Source organism: Merops nubicus, unplaced genomic scaffold (assembly GCF_000691845.1).
Source record: "Merops nubicus isolate BGI_N331 unplaced genomic scaffold, ASM69184v1 scaffold20314, whole genome shotgun sequence".
In the NCBI taxonomy this organism is placed as follows: Eukaryota; Metazoa; Chordata; class Aves; order Coraciiformes; family Meropidae; genus Merops; species Merops nubicus.
In genome coordinates, this window is record NW_008605223.1 from 23,775 (window position 1) to 39,872 (window position 16,098).

Genomic DNA, 16,098 nt, shown 5'->3' on the forward strand with positions numbered 1-16,098 from the left:
GCCAGAGCAGCTTCACTCCCCTGCTCACTCAAGGAAGGAGGGGGGTGTTCAGCATCCCTGCCCTGGATGCACAGAGGGACCAATTAGCTCGGTGCTCTCTCAGTTGGTGACATCTTTCACTGAAGAATGGGCTCCAGTCTTTCCAAGTGATTTCTCCCAAGCCCAGTCTCCATCAGCTGATCACAAAGTGTGCAGGTCTCCTGATCTGATGAGGAGTCACACTGCTGATCTACACACAGGAGCCTCTACAGCTCTTCTACTAGTCCCCCAAACCACCACCGTGCCCCCTCTTCCTCAGCTCTTGATTAGTTTTGTGAGCAGGTCAATAAGATATGTACTGGTGAATTTGGGTCAACAACAAATTTATATTTATTTAACAGCTTTCTTAATCATATCACAGTGCACAGTTAGCTGTAATGGAATTTTCAGCACTTGAGAATAAATCCATAGCTGGTCAATCTGGAAGCAATACAATGAAACACTTTTCCCATGGAGTTGCTCTGAGGAGATTCAGTGTCACGTGAGGATGACAGAAAAAATATGAAATACTGGAAACGTACTGCAAGGAGCTGGATAATTTTCTGACCTTCTGGTCCTGCCCACTAATGCATGTTCCTGAAACATCACTTCCTGAGAGCTGACCAGGGTCAAGGAGGAATCACTTTCCTACAATAACAGAGCACTGAACAAAGAGATGAGTGCAGAGCTTTTATTTTGTGGGGGATTTGGGAAGTTTGGACCCTTGTGACAAGTTTGTGTCCCCACTGATGTCCCCTCTGTGCTAAAGGATAAATCCACTGAAAGAGCAGTGTGTGCACCCAACACAGGAACCCCTTGAGTGGTGAAATGACCCCAGAAAGCAACATGCCAAGCAGCCCTGAATAAACCCAACAGTGTGCCCAGGGTCAGCTCTGTGCTGGCTGCCCTGATCCCCAGTGCCAGTCCCTGAGCCTGATCAAAAACTCCCTGAAATCATCATAAAAACTCTAAAGGGCCTGGAAGAACAAAGCAGAAAAATCTTTTCCTCTTCCCCAGTTTTTGATTTTGCCAGCTCTGCCCTGCAGAAGCAGGAGGAAAAATCCTCCTAAATAAGGCTCAAGCTGCAGAAGAAACAAATGGTATCTATGTGAAGATAAAATTAACACTTATCACTAAAGAAAAGCAACCCTCTAGAAGCTCCTATTTAATGGATGGGCACTGCCAAGGTTAGTAGGCCAAAAATATGATGGTTGTTCCCTTCCTTTGTTTGCAGAGATCACAGGCTGCTCTTTGTGCCTTCCTCCTTGCCTCTCAAAAGAAACCACCCAGAACTGTAATTGTGTGTATATATAGAGAGCTATGTACAAAAACTGTGCCAATAGCCCAGAGCACTTGCAAACAACCCTACAGAAGGCTCTTTAGAGGAAGCAGATGGAGGTGGGATGTCAGCTGGTGTCAGGAGCTATTGCTCCACCAGGGATGGGTGACCCAGGAGACAGGGCACTAGGTCAGGAGGGGATCTCCAGCCCATACTGTGCCCTGGTCCTGGCCCTCAGCAAATCTTAGACCTAGAGTTGTCCCACCTGACTTTAGCTGCTCAGTTGAAGCTCCTCAGGTAGGATGACTGTCAATCAAGTCCTCTTTGCCATCCAGGAAGAAGCAGAGAGATACCAGTGGGCATCTTCTACAGACGCTCATCTCCTGCAGCGAGGAGCAGCAGGAGCCCAGGCCCTTCCCTGTAGCCACAGGGGAAGGATTTGTGCAGGAGGAGGTGCCACTGCTGTGAGGATAATGCTGGGGTGGCTGAGGGGCTCATCTCCCACAGCAGTGTGGGCTATTAGAAATAAACCTTGCTGGGCATTGGCCACCAGCTGAGAAACTGTCCCTGGGCTCTGGCAGGTGCTTCAGTAACAACAAGGCAGGGTAGAAATCAGTGAGTGAGGAAGGGTTGGTTTGAACAACATCAGTCTTCACGTTAGCTTTGGCTAAGCTTATTTTGCTAAGGATCTCAGAGGATTTAATGAACTGTATTTAAGCTTCAGGATCCCTGGGGAAGGAGAACACCTCTAGCTGCAGAGGAAAACAAAGAGCAGCGAGGGGGATGCAGCCTGGCTGAGCACACACCTATGCAGGAGTGTTGTCAAACCTAGCAAAAACATTCAGCTTTCAGTCCAGCTGCTGTGCAGCAACACAGTGAAGCAGAACCATGAAAAAAAAAAAACCCTCAATCCACACACTTGAAAGAAACAATAAATGTTCCTCTCCAAAAACAATAGTCAAAGTCAAGGAGCTGAAATGAATCAGCTGAAACTTTTATGGGTAGAAATGTGATTCTTACTTCCCTCTCAGTGTGCTTTTGTAAGCTTTCTTCAGCTTCTACCAACCCCTGCCAGAATCTGCATATTCTCCTCTTTCAAGTTTTCATTAATTTTTCCACTGGGAAAAATAAATAATCCATTCTGTGTCGAGCTCTTAGGCGGGGACCCTGGAGTCCAGGCCTCCCTTCTAACAAAACAAGCACCCCTGAGAGCACCCAGGGCCCCGACTCCTGCTCTGACTACTTTTCATGCTGTCACCTAGACACAACAAATACACTTGGCCCTTGGGAGAACACATTCAATGGAGATCTTCTGGTCAAAGCCTCACCAACGGACTAAAACCCACATCCATCCTTGAGCGCTTCATGAAGCATCTGGGCTCTTCCTCACCAAATCCCACCAGAGCAGGGTCAGAAAGAGCTGATAACTCACTTACCCGAGCAATCAGCTCCCCGACCATCCCTGTCCAGGTGCCATTTGCCTCGGGGACTCCATACACCCCATCCCCAACCAGGTGGATCTTATAGTTGAAGCGCAGGATCTCCGCCAGCTCCTTCAGCATGTCCACGCAGAAGCCCTCGTAGCGGTCGTTCCCTTCCAGCTCCTGATGGTTCCACTTCAGCATTAAGTAAGGGTTTTCCTGCATTGAAACTGGGCAGCTGTCATTCCCATCTTAGCCAAGGTGTCCCACCAACACAGCACTGGGCAGTGGCTCACAGAAGGGGCACCCAGGCCAACCTCCCATCCCAATATATCTTGACCAGCGTATAAAATTTGCACCCAACTTGGCCAATTCCTGTGATTTCATGGGTAGAAGGAGCAACTGTCCCCCTCAGCTTACCAGCTGGACTCAAAACAACATCATCATTCAAAGATGAATGTAAAATGGGAACTTATCCCCATCCCAGCCCTCTCCCCAGCTGCCTCCAAATTCACCAAATATCATTTCCATATGAAACATCAACTGGAGTTTAATTACACTGTCATGAATTGTCCTCAGTGCTGTAATTAGAGATTTGTTCCTCTGCTCTTTACGAGATCAGTGTGCAACGCTGCGTGCTGGGGGCCACGGTGGGGTAGGAAGAGGGAATAATATTCCAGCTGAGGGATATCCCTGAATTTGGGCTGGCGAGGAGCTAAGGGGAACCGTAGGTGACCCCCTCACTTACCAGGATGGTGGTGACAATGAGCGTGGTGTTGAACAGACTGTCTGATATGTTGGAGGAGAAGATCCTGTTGTCCATGCTGAGGCCTTCAGTGACGTGCCAGTGGCCGATCTGGAGAGATGAGGAGCCCCATAAGGGAATTTACAGGACAAATTTCAGCCCACACCTGCCAGATGGCCCCAGTGACTGACAAACCTCAAGCTGGCCCTGGATGAGGTGTTATGAATGCTCCATTACCTTCTCACTGCATCCCCACAGCAGGATAGTGGAGAGATTAAGCCACTGGTGCACAGCCCCAGCACATCCCCACGGGCTCAGGGACACCCAAAACCTGTCCCTGTCTTTTATGTTCCCTACAAGAGCCTCTGGCTTTTCTGATGGATAGACCAGGGGCTGAGAGAGGCCAGCTGCCCTCAAGACCCCTTCCCTCTCCTTTTCCTCCAAGTGGGCACTGCAGGGTCAGAGCTACACCCAGGTTTGATGCTGAGCTCTTCACACGGGTGCTGTGTGCTACAGACACAGCTTGGAAAAGACCTTCAGGAAACGCTGAATTCTCATGATGTCAGAGTAAAAGCCCAGAAATGGGAGATGAGGTTCCTGCCTCCAGCTCCTATCCTGCCTTAGGCTGTCTTTGTAACTTTGAACAAAGGTTTCTGCTGCCTGAAAGCAAGCAAAACCTCCTGCTGTCCTCCTGTGAGCATCACTGCCACGAGTTAAAGGCTGGTGTAGTTCCTCAGAGGAAAAAGCCACTACACAGGGAGCAGCACAGCTTCTCTTGCAGTCTCACAGCAGCAGTGCCAGCACGGGGTGGATGCTTTCCAGCCCTGACCAGCAGTTCCACCTTGGCTGCAGGTGGAGGGATGAAGTCACGTTCTCAGTGGTGCTGCACCGTGACTCATCTCCTCGATCTGCTACGACGGGTGCCAACTACTATGATTAAGTACCTCCAAACCCTTTGATTCAGGCTCATCACACCCAACAGCTCCACAGCCAGCCTAATTCACCCACCCAAGCGTCAGCGTCACTGCAGCAACCCTAATTCCCAGCACTGATGGTGGGGACCAGTCCCCCCAGCTCTTGGGAGGATGTTGTGACTCAGCTGTGATGCAAAGCCATGGCAGCTGCCTTCAGCCAGGGGGAGGAATATTCAAATCCATTTAATTTGAACTTCAAGAACCTAATCTCCCTCCTTCAGAGCTCTGGGCAGGGAGATCAGCACCTCCAGCAGCTCAGTCCAGAGCATGCAAATGAGGCTCTCACTCTTTTATGTTCCCTACAAGAGCCTCTGGCTTTTCTGATGGATAGACCAGGGGCTGAGAGAGGCCAGCTGCCCTCAAGACCCCTTCCCTCTCCTTTTCCTCCAGCAAAGCCTCTCTGCCCCTGTCAGGTCCCAGCCCTCTGCCTGCTGGATTTCTGGCCACAGCCTAAGTCCTGTGCCACCACTGATGTGAGCTGCTGTGGCCAGAAGAATTAATGGGTGACCCAAATGACTCCTTTCTGCCCAAGAGTAATCTTGTTATGTTCAAAGAAGTGAGTGGGGGGTGGTGCTGAGCTGGGGGCCAAGCAGGTGTGCCTCTGTGGAAACAAACAGGGAGCATGCTGATTTACACCAGCCAGGACTGACTCCTCAGCTGCTTATCTTGGCAGTGCTTTGCCTCTGGCATGACTGATGGCTCGAGGACTTCAGAGTCACTTCCCAACTCATGCCTCTGAGCCAAACGTGACCTGAAACCACACACTGCTGTGCTGTGAGCAGAGTGAACTGCTCTGGATGCTGAGGAGGGGACCAAATCCTTGCTTCTCCTGGATGTTGGTGCAAGTCTGGCCCCAGCAACTGAGAAGCTGTTAGAAAAGTGGCTGAGATGAGTCCCAGATCCAGCACCCTCATCTCTACATCAGTGGGAAGGGAGACAGCTCACACTTGAGGGGTCTGCAGAAGGAAGGCAGGCAGGGAAAGCAAAGCAGGCAGAGCCAGATGAATCCCAGGGAGGGGGCTCATTTACTCTGCAGGTAACACAACAGAGATTACTCCTCCACGCTCTCAGCCCAGCCCCTCCACCACCATTAATAAAGCTCTGCTAAAAGCACCTGCCAGAGCAAGGACTTCAGAGTCTGTTGGAAGTACTAACTACAGGAGGCTCCCCACCAAGAGCAGAGACACGGGGGGTTGTCAGCCTCACCTGACAGGTGGGGAGATGGATCACACACTGATGGAGTCCCTGAGCATGCTAGGAGCAGATCTTGAGCCTCCTGTCCTCTCGACTGCTTGCTGTGGCTTAACTACCACCAAGGTCACAGCATCACAGTGACACTTCAGTGCAGGACTCACCTCTGGAAGCAACAGTCCCAGGGGGAGATGTCCCACGTTCTTTGTGGGCAGGGAGTCCTTGAAGCACAGCTCTGAGTGCCCTGCATTGGTGTGAGGGGATGGATTTATCCTGCTGCATTCCCCAACCCTGCACAAAGGTGCTTGCCTCTCGCTGGCTGCTACACACACCTTCTGCAGCAATTGCCTCTCAGAGTGAAGGATCACTCAGAAACACTGCCTCATTTTTTCTTTTCCTCCCTGATTTCACAACCAGAGATTAGTGACAGATTAACTTTAATTTTAACAGCCCTCTCTGTTCTCAAATTTGTCCCTCCCCTGCTGGCACACTGAGACTAATTGACTGCCTCCTCCTCTGGCAGCACAGTGGGTTTGACCTTGCTTTTAACACAGCACCAAAGCCAAACACCCCCCTGTGCTGGGGCACCTCACCCCATCCTGGCTTGTTCCAGCTCACCACTGTCCCCCTCTCAGTATGACAAAGCCACTAATTGACTCCTCACACTGTTTGCTGTTTCTGAAGTGTCAAAGGATGTCTGGGATGGTCAAATCCCTCCCTCTCCTGCAAGATGGATGTCAAGGTGATTTTAATCATCTCTATCTATGTATAAATGGCCTCTAAAAAACAGAAAACACATTCATCTACAAAATGTTTTAGGAAACAATCAAATGCTCTGCACAGATGTGAATAAGATGATCATCTTGTTAAGGCTCTGGACTAGGACTTAAGAGTTTTTAGGAGTTGGGATTTTTTAGTAGTGGATATGATTGGTCTGTATAAATACACCAGGTGGAGGAGGGCCCACAGCAAAGAGGTGGAACAGCTTTTGAAGCTAAAATGATAGCGTTGGCACAAAAATAAACAGATACAAACAAGCCAGAAATAAACAGGCTGAAAATTAGAAGAGGGTTTCTAATGATCCGAGAAGCTTAAGTGCTGGCACACCTTTCCCAGAAGAGCAGCAAGGGCAACACAACCACCTGCTTGCAAGCTGGAGCTCGATACCTTTGTGGGAGGGATTAAATGATGGAGAAACCTCCCTCCACGTCCTTAGGCTGTGTGGTTCCACTGCAGATGCCCACAGCATCTCCTGGTGCCTCCCTGTGCTCAGCCCTCTGCCTCCACCCCATGCAGAGCCAGCCCCACTCTGCCCAAACTCAAGGCAGGAGGTCACAGGCAGGGAACACACACACAGTTTCACTGCCAACCAGCCCACAGGGCCTTCAATAAGCAAAGAAATGCCACTGCTCGTGACACTGCCCCATCCCCACAGGCAGGCAAGGTCCCCCACATCAGCTGAGTGGCAAAAGGTGTTATTTGGATCAGTGACACTCAAAGATTACCCATCTCTGGAGAAAATCACCAGTGGTGAGTGATGGGAGTGGGGCATTCTCAGCTCCCTCCTTCAGTCCTTTGGCTCCTCCACTCAGACACAGCCACGTTAACCATGACTGGGCTTGCAAGATGACAAAATAGCACTCAGACTAAAGATTTTAATGAAAGTCTTCTGCTCAGTGCCCTGCAGACCTGAATGGCAGCAGGGAAAGAAGACAGAGCAAGACCTCTCCATAAGCTTTAGAGGCACCACAGGTACTTATCACCCACTTTCCAGCTAAAAACTAAAGTAAAGCCAGTCTTGGATTTGAGAGGCAGGGAACCACCACTGTGACAAACCCAGGATACCTTCTGGGCTCTGATGAGCAAGCACTGCCCCACAGCTTGCATTTGCCTCCTCCACTTCCCCCGTGTCCCCAGGAAGGGGAAGGAGTGCAATATGCTCTCATCTCTCACCAGGTCTGTGTTTGGAGAGCCTTGTCAGCACTAACAGGAAAGACACTGTGCCAGGAGGACACTATGAAGTAGATCCTGGGTACATGGTGCCTTCATTGGCCCAAAGGGGAGAGAACAAAACAACCCAAGGAAGGAAAGTCCTCAGAGGACCCTGCACAGGTCTGTCATGTGGTTGGCACTCCTGCACGACACTGCTGGGAGGCTGATGCCACCAAGGCAAGCAGGCAAAAAGCTTCCTCCATAGCAGTTAGCACAGAGTGGCAACTATTAAAACCTGCACAATCACCAGACACAGACACAGAGCTCAGCCCCAAGGCCACGAAGCAAACCCCACCACCCCCTTCCTCCCCTGCTGTCCCCTCCAGATGACATGACTGACACCTGGCATGGACTCCATAGGGGCACAGACCGAATTCACCAGGATCTGGAGGGGAAAAAAGACATGAATCTCTTGGTAGGATCTGTCCCTGACCTCTTGCTGAGGGTAACAGCTCAAGAGGAACAAGTCCCATCGAGATTGATTAGCTGCTTCTAAGTTAAAAAGCTTTGATGGGGTAGGGATCATGGAGGGTCTCAGAGCTATTGGCTGGTAATTCATCTGTATCTCATCAACATACCAATTAGATATCCCCATCACTTGCCCTCCTCTCTCTCAGGATACTGAGAAGGATTTCAGTTCAACAGCAGCTAACTGGCCCCAGCCCCAACAGCATCTTCCCCTGCTCCCCTCTGTCCCTTCTTCACTCCCTCCTGCTCTTTAGCTTCCAGACCTTAGCTCTTGGTTTACTGCAAACCACTATATTGAAACTGGAGGGGTGTGCTGCAATTTTAAGAGGCAAAGAAAGGGGAAAAAAAAGAGATGACATTTATAAACTCAGTCCTTGTCAGATCTATGGATCACCAGCACATTAATGAGCCTGTGCTTTATTACGCATCCTGTGAACAGAGAGCAGCTCTCATATGGCTGAGGAAAAATTTCCACTAGTTAAGCTAAATCAGGAAAAGACACGTTTGGTGTGTTACATAAATGTATTAAAAATTGGATGTCAAAAAGCCCTGTCTCTCCTTGCCCAAAAGCAACAGCAAGTTAGAAAATCTAAGTGTCTCTAATTTGTTTGCTAGCTGGATCAGCTTCAAAATTTGGTGAATACTCTATCAAAGCTGATGAGCTGGAAGTCCCTGTGGCTTCCATAGATGGAAGGAGAGAGAAGGGAAGAGAGAAAGAGAGAAAGAGAGAAAGAGATTAAGGCAGAGAGCGTGAGCTTGATTAAAACTAGGAAGGGAATAAAAGTGTTTCAAACAAGAGTCTGAGCAAATCAGTTAATACAACCCTTGGGAACGAGATTGGCTCCAGGAAGCCAATGTCTGTTCCTTACCCTGTCCCCTCACGGTGGGTTTAATTAAATGAGTTCTAATTATTTATTTAGTCATTTTTATTATGAGAGGCTGTGCTGGAGAGAAGAAAATAACCCTCTATGGCACAGCAGAGTGGCCTTTGTCTTCCCTCTGCGGCGACCGAGAGGGACGGGCAGCATCAGGCAGGACCCTGCCTGGGTTTCACAGCTCTGCCTGGGGATGCCCTTGCAATTCAGGCACAGCATGACAAACTCCTGCAGCCTGTGTGGGGCTGTAACGCCCCTCCTGGCATTGCTATCAGTCAGGCAAGACCCCTGAGAAGGGGAGAGCAGACGGTGGAAAGGCTGTCGCAGGCATACGGAGCGGTTTTATGAAGACTAAGTCCTCCCTGGTGAGTTTTTGACAGGAGAGGCCTTGCAGCCACCACAGGCTCTCAGCAGGCAGCTGCACACGCTGAGGGACTGCCCCGTCCTTCCAGCATCTTGTTACTGTGACTGGAAGTGATTTATCACCCTTGCACTGTGATGGGAAACTGGGGAAGCTTAGTCCCAGCACAGCTTTCCTGGGCACCCCTGAAACACCACGCTGCTCATTTACAAGCTGTTGCAACAGGTCAGAAAAGGGTTTTCTCCTGTCAGATCAGGGAGAAGAGCTGAGATTTTTGTCTCAGGGCAGATGAGGCTACAGTCAGAGCTGCCTGTGGTGCTGTGAGAGAAGAGGACCTAGGCATTTCGTGTAAACTCCCTGCCACACAAACACAGCAAGAACGTTGCTGCCATGGGGAGGTTTCCAGCATTTGCTTCCTTTGCTCCAGCTCAGTGCATGCTCTTCTTAATGCAGACAGGCTTGGATCTGTCACTTTTGCTTAGAGTATGATGGGTTTGGGAAATGATTAAAAGGGCATTGGTGCTATGAAAGATCTTACCGTGGGGAAAACGCCATCCTGATCCCCCACTCACTCAGCTAAAGGCAGCATTCAAAGCTGAGCTATCACTTGACAGGTAAGACCTGGCAGGCAACAGCCTTGCCAAGGCTAAACTTCACTGCTGCCAGACCAGGAGAGATTTCCTCATGCAAAATATGCTCTGTTGGTGTGGGATAAGATACAATAGCTTTTGTTCTCGGCTCATGTCTTGGAGACGTGGCAATCTCTGAGAAAAGGGCAGGTGTGGAGCTGTCAGCAGGGGAATAAGACAGATGAAAACCCTTTTTCTTGGACTTCTGTTGTTTCAGGTTTTTTTATTGCTGAATGAGGTTTGGATTTACCAGTAAAACCCTAATTCCTTGGGCTTGTGTCACATAATCTCAGCATTTTGCTATCTGTGGCCTCAAACGGTTATCCTTAACCTTAGCAGAAGCCAGAAAATATCCCTTGGACAGAAAGAGAGTAGCAAGCAGAAGAAGAACCAACACTTTGAGGATTCTACAAGCATCAGGATAAAAGCCACCTGAGAGCCTGAGCAAAACAAACACGTTACAGAGCAACGTGCACCCTAAACCAAGAGATTATCAGAGAGTGGGGAGCTCCTGAGACGTCACTGCCCCATTTGCCTTCCCTTCCAGAAGCAGTGGTTTGGAAAGGTTCACAACCCCCTTTTTTGCCCATTTCACAGGAAATTCTCCCCTTTCCCCCCTGTTATTTCCAAGTACAGGTGTCCCCCCAGAAGCTGCTGGAGCAGGGGCAGCGTGGCCGCTCTCACCTGCCGGAACCCCCCACGGGTGTGCTGCAGGATCTTCAGGGCATAGTTGGACCTCTGGCCTTTGCTGTTGAATTCGATGTGCCCGGTGAGACCTTCCAATTCTACCTGTCCAAGAGAGAGTGAGTTACAGAGCACAGCAGGGCAGGGGGTGGGGGCCACCTGCCCACCCCATGGCCACCCACCCACCCAGCACAGCTATGCAATCCTTGTGTCTCAGCCCTCATTGATGTCAGAGCCTGGCTAGGGTAGCAAAGGGATGTGAGGGGGAGCAGAAACTCCCCACATTTCCTTCCTGCAGCTGCTTTGGAGCAAACACCTCTGCACCCCACAGCTGCCTCCCCCAAGGTTAACACAGAATCACAGAATGTTAAGGGTTGGAAGGGACCTCCAGAGATCATCGAGTCCAACCCCCCTGCCAGAGCAGGGCCATCTAATCCAGGGCAGCGCACCCAGGAACACAGCCAGATGGGTCGGAAAAGTCTCCAAGGTTGGAGACTCCACAACCTCCCTGGGGAGCCTGTTCCAGTGCTCTGGAACCCTTAAAGTAAAGAAGTTCTTCCTCACGTTGAGGTGGAACTTCCTGTGCTCCAGTTTGTGTCCATTGCCTCGTGTCCTAGTGCAGGGCATAAGTGAGAACACAGTGGGGATTCCACTGAATGACTAGTGGGGGATTCCTCCACAAACCATTCTGGGCTGGTGTTTAACACAAGAGCAGGTTGCAGAGGAGCCAGGGTGAGTGTCTAGGCTCACTGTGCAGATTAACCACTACTCACTTGCTGCTGGAGCATCTCTTCATCTAATAAGGGCAACCAATTGGGTCTCTTAGCAGCAAGGGCAGGGGAAGCTGAAGGATTTTGTTGTCTCTGAGGCTAAGATTTAAAGCAGGGTTCACCTGCACGGACCAGAGTGGTAGAAGGTTCAAAGTTCAGCTGAACCTTCCTTTAGGGGAGGAAAAAAAACTCTCATGACATTTCAGTTGCACCCAAACATACTCAGAAAACATGCTGCTTCTGCACAGTCAAGCTCAGTTCTCAGGAATCCCATGGACAAACTCTATTTCACACAGCTGAAGTTTCAGGGTCTGTTCTCGTGCCAGAACTAGGCTTGATTGGTTCCCACAACCCCACTTTTAGGTTCAAAGGAGCCCAAACTCCTTCATGGGAAAACTCACATCTTGCCACTCAGCCACGAGCAATTGTGCTGCATGACCTTATATCAACTCAAGTTCACTCAGAACAGAGCTCAAGTCACTTACAAACAGTCATACTTTAAAAAAAACCACCCAGTCATTGAATTCCAGTTTTTCTGCAGCAAAGCCTGAAAAACAGAGTTTCATGTTGTTCCAAGGCCAGTGACAAACCAGCCCTCAGATCTCTTCTCTTTTCATTCCCAGCCTTCAAACAGACCGACCCTGCGCTGGGGAACTGTGCCAGCACCACACCTACACACACATCTCCTGCTCCTGGCAGGGACGGGCACCAGCTCCGACCTCAGAAGCAAACTTCAGTCCCTTCTCACCATTCTCAGGTAGTTCATCAGGCTGGTGCCGTGCTGCCAGATCTGGGCAGAGCCACAGGACAGGGGCTTCACCCCGATCTCCTGGCTGCGGTTCAGAACCACAGCGTACACGGCGTCGAAGAGCAGGGCAGAGGAGAGCTGGGGGGGAAAGGAGACAACCCCGTTCAGAGGGGAAGAGGAAAAAACAAGCCTCCCAACCCCACCTTCAGGACCTTGCAGCAAGCAAGAGAGGGCTCCATCCACAACCTCCAAACCTTGCCTGCCCCGCTGCACCCACCCGAGGACAGGGAGACAGGGAGAAGGGTTCCTCAACTGCTGTGCCTGCAAAGGCATCACTGGGGCAAGTGTGACCCCTTTGCCAGCCCTAGTCCCACTCCCAGTTTGTTCCCTTTCTCCTCTTCTTGCTTGCTCCCTTACCCTTTATGTCTCTGCTTGCTTGTTTCTCAGGCTTTCTTCCATCACTATCATCTTTCATCTCTATTTGTCCCCATCCCTTCCCATCGTTTTCTACCTCAGTTTCCTAAACTAACCCCTTCAAATCAAGGTGTGGGGTTTTTTTGGTGCTTTGGTGACTTCTGATCTCTCTGCTGGCCAAGGGGAACACTCCTGAGAGCATCAGCTTTGTGAAGTTCTTAAAACAGGCAGCTGGACAGAAAAAAAGACCCTGTTGCCTGCACCCACAGAAAGAAAGATGACTGTGCTGGCTCAGCCTTCATTAGGCACCAGAGAGTCCCTGTCTGTTGGTTGCTTTGGGGAACACTCCTGAAAGCATCAGTTTGTGAAGTTCTTAAAACACAAAAAAAGACCCTGTTGCCTGCACCCACAGAAACAAAGATGACTGTGCTGGCTCAGCCTTCATTAGGCACCAGAGAGTCCCTGTCTGTTGGTTGCTTTCCAAGGCAGAGCCACAAAGAATGAGATTTTGCTGATTTGCTTCTCAGACAACTGAGTCCTGGCTTTCAGACCCCATAGAGACCATCCAGTCCCTTGCTACAGGCTCCAGTTTCCTGCTGGATTTTACCTGCTCTGTAATAGTGCTGCTGAAGCAACGTCCAGAACCACAGAGGTCGTCCCCTCTCCTTCTCATCTTTGCTTTGTTTGCCTTGAACCAGATTTCTTTGTCCATCAAGCTTCACAAACCCTCTTTTTCACCCGTGCACAACCACTGCAATGTTCCTGATCTAGTTACCAATCAGCCATTTGCTCCCTCGTGTTCACTGTTGTGACTAAGATTTCACTTTTAATTATTGTCACCTCCCGACTCTGCTGGAATTAAGCTGCTGCAGCTCATTGCCATCAAGGCCACATTTTCCTCACAGCTACTTCCCAGAGCATCCTCTTGCCATTCCAGCTCCCTGCCACAGGTTCAGCCTCCAGCCTGGGGCTCCTTTCCCATACCTTACACTTTTTTTTGACTTACAGCACTTCAGCAGTACCTGCATCCTCTGTTCCTCCCCAAGCCTGATTAGGTTTATTCACTTCTGCCAGTGGCCCTGCAGGGACAGTCTCACCCAGTTCAATCACCCCAACAAACCTTTGGATTCACCTGCATTGCTAATTTGAGCAGAGTGAGCCAGATTTAACCCTGCTTGATCTTACTCACATCAGTGGTAAGACCTCATTGACCACACTGGCCCAGGATTAGGCAGTTAACAAGCAGCACAAAACCTTAAAATATACAAGTTAAAACATCAGTTAAAAGGCACAATTCCAGCCCAGTGACAGCAAAACCTCAAACCCCAGCTCCTACAGCACCAGTAACCTCTCATTTTTCCAACCCTGCTACAGCCTCACATTTGCTCTGTCACATTCCTCCTGCACATACCAGTTTCATCTGTTTTATACAAATAGCACCCAGGGACTCTCCAGTGACCACTGAGAAACTTGACTGGCATCTGCCAGTGCTGCATCTGATCTTTCTCCCATGCAACAGGCAGTGCTTTTGGTCATGTATGTTGAGAGCTTCCTGCTAATCATAAGGATTGACAGGCTCCAGAGCTATGAAGGTTTATTACAGCTGGTGAACTGTAACACCAGAAAAACTGAGGACACAGAAGGAATTGGTGGCCAAGTGGGAACAGAAATTGGGTCTCCTGTTGCCTGTCCTGCTGCAGCTGTGAGACACCACAGGTCCCTCTGCAGTGGCAGCAAGCCTCTCTCCTGCACTCCTCTTCTCTTTGGGGGTACATCTGCCAAGGTTTTTTGTTCAGTATTCACATCTGACCTAGACATTCCCCTCCTGGGGGGAGCTGAGAGATCCTCCCTTCCAGAGCTTCTCAAAGGAGCTGATATAGCCTTCTCCCTGCCTTTCTTTTTTACCTTCAATGCAAGTTCTTTTCCTCATGGGATGCCTCTAGCCTGTCCTCAGCCCCTATTCCACAAAGTGCTTTAGCACATACTGCATTTCAACCATGTACCAACTCCCAGTCACGTTACAGGGCACCACACACAATTAGCAATTGCTTTCCTGAATCAGGCACCACATTAATCCCTGTTGGCCAAATGAAACGGTTATGAGAGCAAACGCAACCCTACAGAGCCCAAAGTTTCACTTTCTCACACCAAACCAGAACGTTGGCCCAGCATTTTTAATTGTCTCCTGGTGGGTTTTCATTTCCATTTTCCCTGAGCAGTTAATGATCTCTTATTAGCTGGTGAGCAAGAGACTTGTAGATCTCAGTGAAGCATTTGACGTTATTGATTGGAATATTTTACTCCTTAGCCTCCAACAATTTATTAGGATTTCTGGCAGCCCCCTTATAATTTTAAGCAATTTAGAGATTGAAGAGGGGGTTGTGATACACAGGATCCAGTTCTCTTGGCAGAGAATGAGAATCCTTCCCATGTCCTCAACATACCTCTTTTTTTTTAAGGAAAAAGCTCAGTTTTTCTCAGAAGCACTGCATTTCCACTCCTGATGCTGCTTACCAGCCACTCCCTGCCCTGGGCTCACACCTAGACTCCTGTGCCAGCCTCTCAGTTTCTGGGACCTGGAGCAGGGCACCTGGATGCACGGGAGCCTGGCAACACAGCAACATCCAAGTGAACAGACCCTTGCACCTCCTTTTAAAGCTTTGATTCACCCCCTTCAATGCTTCTCATACAGCTGCCAGGACTCAGACCTAGAGAAGTTCATGGCCTTCACTCTGTTCCTTCCTCTGGGACCCAAATCCTCTAAGGCACTCTGTATCTTTCCATGGTTGCTGGTGTGGGATTGTCCAGCTCCACCCCTGCACAGCTACTCTGCCAGCAGTGCTGCTGCTCTCCCACTTATCTCTCATCTCAAACCACTGCAGCATTTGCCCTCTTGCCCTGCACCACCTACCTAATGGCCACCTCTCCCTGCCACTGTTAACTCATAAATCAATCACACTCAACACAGCCAAGTAATTTGGGATGTAATTTCCTCCCTGGAGGAAAGCATTCACAATTATATAGCACCCAAGTGCAGCACCTCTTCCAGGTTCTTTGGTCTCTCAGGCTTTCACAGGTAGGCAAGTGTCTTCTCATGAGGTTAAAACAAGCTCACTGCTTCCAGCTATCTCCTGCCACCCAGAAAGTTCAGGTGAGGACTGGGTCACTTGAGCACATCACTCCATCTCCCTGCAGTCTTGCCTGTGCTGGTGGTGGGGGAAGTGAAGCTGCTTGACTTGGCACTGGAACATGATCTCTGCTGCCTTGGGGCCATACCCTTCTGCAGAAGAGCAGAGACAGAGCTGGAGGCAGCACCTTGTTAACTTCCTCCAGGCAGATGCAGCAAGGGGGATCTGTCACTGCTCTCGTGTTCATCGCCTCCACTTCCTTCACGTCGCCTATAAAATCTCTCTCTTTTTATGTCCTCATTTTTAACCACAGCTTTGTCACTCTGTCACAGAAAGCCAATTTCCCTGTTAACAAATTGATCCTCTTCCTTGCGTGCATCACCTGATTTGTGCAGATCCCT

At 49.8% G+C, this 16,098-nt stretch overlaps 1 protein-coding gene across 1 annotated transcript in view; it reads right to left on the reverse strand.

Moving 5' to 3' along the window:
• The window catches only part of LOC103771963 (glutamate receptor ionotropic, kainate 4-like), a gene marked incomplete at both ends in the record, with an annotated part of 53,513 nt that overhangs the window by 23,762 nt on the left and 13,653 nt on the right, over positions 1–16,098 (reverse strand). Inside the window, 4 exon segments of the mRNA XM_008939285.1 lie at positions 2,734–2,937; positions 3,467–3,574; positions 10,638–10,742; positions 12,156–12,293. Coding sequence (XP_008937533.1) covers positions 2,734–2,937; positions 3,467–3,574; positions 10,638–10,742; positions 12,156–12,293 — 555 coding nt within the window.